The sequence below is a fragment of the Diplotaxodon limnothrissa genome, linkage group LG14 (assembly GCF_057381915.1).
Source record: "Diplotaxodon limnothrissa isolate DT_005_m linkage group LG14, D_limnothrissa_male_GT1.1, whole genome shotgun sequence".
NCBI classification, from domain to species: Eukaryota; Metazoa; Chordata; class Actinopteri; order Cichliformes; family Cichlidae; genus Diplotaxodon; species Diplotaxodon limnothrissa.
In genome coordinates this window covers 24,340,522-24,344,990 of record NC_140609.1, presented here as the reverse complement: position 1 = coordinate 24,344,990, position 4,469 = coordinate 24,340,522, and the positions used below count along the sequence as shown (strand labels likewise).

General features: G+C 39.5%; 1 protein-coding gene across 1 annotated transcript; it reads right to left on the bottom strand.

Annotated features, from left to right (window-relative positions):
* Window positions 1-1,617: 1,617 nt before the first annotated feature.
* On the bottom strand, window positions 1,618-3,796 carry LOC146618870 (prolactin-releasing peptide receptor). Its single transcript, XM_085371018.1, has 3 exons — window positions 3,334-3,796; window positions 2,657-3,054; window positions 1,618-1,836 (listed from the first exon to the last, which is right to left on the bottom strand). Exons 1-3 carry the CDS (start codon window positions 3,794-3,796, stop codon window positions 1,618-1,620), a joined length of 1,080 nt encoding a protein of 359 aa, XP_085227144.1.
* Between the last annotated feature and the right edge of the window lie 673 nt (window positions 3,797-4,469).

The following is a 4,469-nucleotide window of genomic DNA, read 5'->3' as shown; positions in this document are numbered from 1 at the left end:
CTATTTTAAACCCTTTCAGAAAAAAGCATCAGGACAAAAATCCAATTGAGTAGGGGTGAATGCAGTCTCAAGGTTTACTTAGAGAGAAAAGCCAACCAAGCTGCCAAGCAACAGACAGCAAAGTAATTTGATTGTTAAAAGGTGACAGTTGGCATCAGCGAGCATTAGCTGGGGAGCGGTGGCTCATTAGTTTGCACTAAAGGTTCACTGGATATGTTTGAGCAAATGGTGTTTGCTATTTTTGAATGGGCTGATTAGATTTGTTGATGGACATTTTACCCTGCATTATTGCATTTGATGCACTCTATCTATCTATCTATCTATCTATCTATCTATCTATCTATCTATCTATCTATCTATCTATCTATCTATCTATCTATCTATCTATCTATCTATCTATCTATCTATCTATTCATTCATTCATTTATCTGTCCAAATAGAGAGCTCTAGACAGATCTACATAGACAGAAATTAGCATCAATGAAAATTTTAGCTTTCTAATTAACCGAATGAAAAAAATTAATTCTGCTTGCTTGCAATTTAGAGGACATTAGCATGTCCTCTGGTGAGTCTTCATACCCAGCCTATGAAAGCATTAATCATACTTGATGGCAAGTCAATGAGAACGGCATCAGCAGAGTAATGCTTTACAGTTATTGTTTTTGTCTGTGCTTTAATTATCTAATAATTAATTATTGTGCCAGTCTCTTTTGTCAGGTAGAGCCAGAGCACTTAACATTTAACTATGAGCTCTCACTCAAGTAAATCCTTTATTAATTTGGTATTGATAAGATGTAATTGAAGACGATTTCCAATACTGCTGCAAGGTGTCATATACAGTAAGATGCATTTTTATCATTATTGCATATACTGTGGTTTTGACCTGCAGAAAATGAAGAGACTGCATACAGCATGTATGCAAAAACACAAATATATATTTATTTACACATACAACACACTTAGACTGTACCACCTAATTACGTTTAATAAACCTAAAAATAGCCAGCAATTTGTTATCCAATAATATATGTAAATAATTGAATGACATTCAGTTCTGTGGACAACATAAAACCATCATTAGTATTTTCCTGATCCACGTCTGGTTTGAGGAGTTCACTGTACGGTCAGCTCCCTGAAGTCAAGTGTTTAATGTTTAAGCAAACCGGTCCATGTAACCAGAGTTAACACCCATGATCTCAAGCTCAAGCATAAGTCTGCTACAGCTGAATACTGTTTATACCCCCGCTGGCCTTTTCAAAGCTGCAGCGTCTGCGTAGCCTCTGCAGCACTGCCATCTAAGCACAACACAGGGATCCCAGTGGACTCTTCACTGGTCTTCTTTTTCTTTACCATCATTGGATTTCTTTGTAAGCAGTGTTTTTTTTAGTTGTTTTTTTTTAGCTACTACCTTTGGAGATGCTACAAGAAAGGACTAAATGCCATGACGTCACAACATGCTGGTAAAGCATGAAGAAAATGGTTTAAATAAATTTTGAACAGCCTCATTGTATTCTCCTGGATGTCTCAGACATTAACGCTCATGCTGGGGTGCAGGTGCTAGCTTGCGGATAAGAATGGGCTCTGCATATCAAGAGCTGCTACAGTCGCATTGTGGGTTCAACTGGATCTCTCCACCATCCTTCTCTGGTGGTTATGGCAAGGACAGAGATAACCTTTGAGGTGCATTCGCACCTTGCTGTGCAGTGAGGCATAAATGAAAGGGTTGTAACATGCAGAACTCATAGCCACTAAGTGGCAACATACTTGTAAGACATTTATGTAGCGCTTGCCCATAATATGGAAGTCCGGGTCCAAGTCCAGCAACAGGTTCAGCACCTACAAAACACAATGGAAAAAGTTGTTATTGCATCGAATCAGCACTGACTTCTTAAACTATTAGGAACATTTTTGAAAAAGTCTGACCAAGCTGCTCCTCTCTTTCTGCCTAGAAAATCACAAATTAGAAGGCAGCTTGAACTGTGGTAATGGATTTCAGAAATGTGAAATTTGCCAGCATAATTAGATTTGGTTGAACGCTAATACTAAATCATTCCACGTCACAAGTTAAGTTTCGGTGTTTAGCAGCAGGATTTGCAACATGCCAACTGCAATTTATAAAACCAGATCATTTCACTTTTGACTCATTTGGACACGTTTCACTAGCCATGACAAATACCCTTCTCCTAAGTCATGAAGGAGCCTTGCAGAAGCCACGAATTTATCAATTTGCATGCAACATTGACTTTAGAAATGCGACTCTACCAACACTTACGATCTGCATTTAAGCAGTGCACGCAAAGTGCTTTTAGTGAAACAAGGCTCTGAGTGTTTGCAGCCATATTGCAGTGTCAACTTTTCCTTCCAGTTCAATAATGTGACAATGAAATCCTAATCTGTTAGCCTTTTACATGGCTCATTGTGGACATAATATTGGCTTTGTGGACACAAATATCTGATGTTGGGTTTCCATAGTTAATGATGCATAAAATTGAATCATCCTAATAGTAGTTAAACCTGCAGTTTTGCATCATTTTGCTGCTATTGAGGTTATGAGTTTCGAACAGATACATATAGAAAAATGTTACTTTCTTTGTCTAATGCCTATAGATAAGGATTAATGGAGTAATGGTTAGAATTCATCAATGTCTTGAATCACCTGGAGAGGCAGCCAACACAGGGCAAAGGCCAGCACTGAGGCCACCAGCAGAGAGAACGTCTTCTTCCTCCTTTGGCTCCAGCGCTGCTGACTGTTTGATGGCTCCCCAGGCACTGAATAGCGCTTCAAACTGATAGTAATGGCACAGTAGGATACGCTAACTGACAGCAGTGGGATCATATACGAGGTTATTAAAATGAAGCAAGAGTAGAGAAGCCGCAGATTGCCACTATTTGGCCAGAATTCTTCACACACTACCAGGTCAATGCCCGTGGGCCGCAGGTCCAGGTAGTCTGTGTAGTATGATGGAGGTGCGGCCAGGGCCAAAGATAAAAGCCAGACACCCAAAGTCACTGCACCGCAACCCCACACAGAAATCCTCCTCCGTACTGGATGAGCTGAGACAAGGAAAAAATACAGATATAGTATATATTAGGTAAAAACAATAAGGATGTTATTTCATACCGAAATTAAAGTGGCCATGTATAGAAGTGTGTAAAAATTAGAGAAGTCTCTAATTATTTTAGCTTGGTCATCTCAGTATCAGGAGACTAAATCTGTGTGTGGTCAATTTGCATTTCGCATTACAGAAAACACATTTTGGAATATAGTAAGGTTAACTTTTGAACGTACAGTAAATTACTGCTAATCAGTAATGGTAATGTCAAGTCCCTTACCTACAACAATATAGCGGTCCACAGCAATAGCAGTAAGTGAAAGCACTGATGCAAAGACTGTGGCACACTGCAGCAAGGGAACCAAATGGCAGAAAGGTCTTCCAAAAGCCCAGCCATGGCTGTCGAAGGCGTAAGACACTGTCAGCGGAACACAAGTCAAACACATCAACAGGTCACCTGCTGCTAAGTTACCGATGAAAAAGTTGGTGGCATTGTGGAGTTTCTTGTCAGCCAGGATGCAAGCCAAAAGGAAGGAGTTTCCAACAACAGCTACTACCACTACAAGGCAGTACAGAGGCAGGAAGAGAGGCTTGTATCGCTGAAGGAGCTCTATGCCTATGAACATGTCCAAGGGGTCGCTGTGGTTGAGTCCTTGGTCTTTGTTTCCTTCTATTCTTGCTCGTGATGTTTCATGACTTGTGTTGCCAGTCATACTGAAATCCTTGTCCATGAAGACATCCATGTCTCTGCACGCCAGCCTTAAAAAAGACACCATCAACAGTTATCCAATAAATACTGCATGGAAAATCAGCCATTGATTTTTGTAGTCTTCAGGGATCCAGTAGACTGACAACATAATAACGCTGAAGTGACAGAATTCAATTATAGTGGGTAAAAATTCATTAACCTAAATAACTTTATGTTTGCAGCAAATTTATAGGAACAATTTCTCCAGTGGTGAAGTATGTGTAATATAAATAGTGTTCATAGAGAGTTTTTTCAATGCAGGTTTTCAAGGTTGCTAGCTGCATATGTAAAATGCAACTTCCCATTCTGATAATGGCACATTAACTCAATTATGTTTGGAAAGTTGACTAAAACCATAACAAACGTTGGTTCCTTTATAACTTTACAGTACAACCACAGCTCTGTTGTATCACTCTCTTCCTTGAAAGTATATTGAGGCTGAAAAAAGGCACCAGGACTCCTTTACATTTGTGAAGATGTTTCACTTCTCATCCAAGAGGTTTGTTCAGTTCTAAAAACAAATCGTGGAGAATCCCACGTAACCCTGAACACAGAATGTAGATATCTGTACTCTGCATGTTAGTAAGCTAGATGACCTTGTTGCATACTGAGTCTTTAATGTGAATGAGCTATGTCTTGTGGCTTTTCAGCTTCTCATTTCACCACAT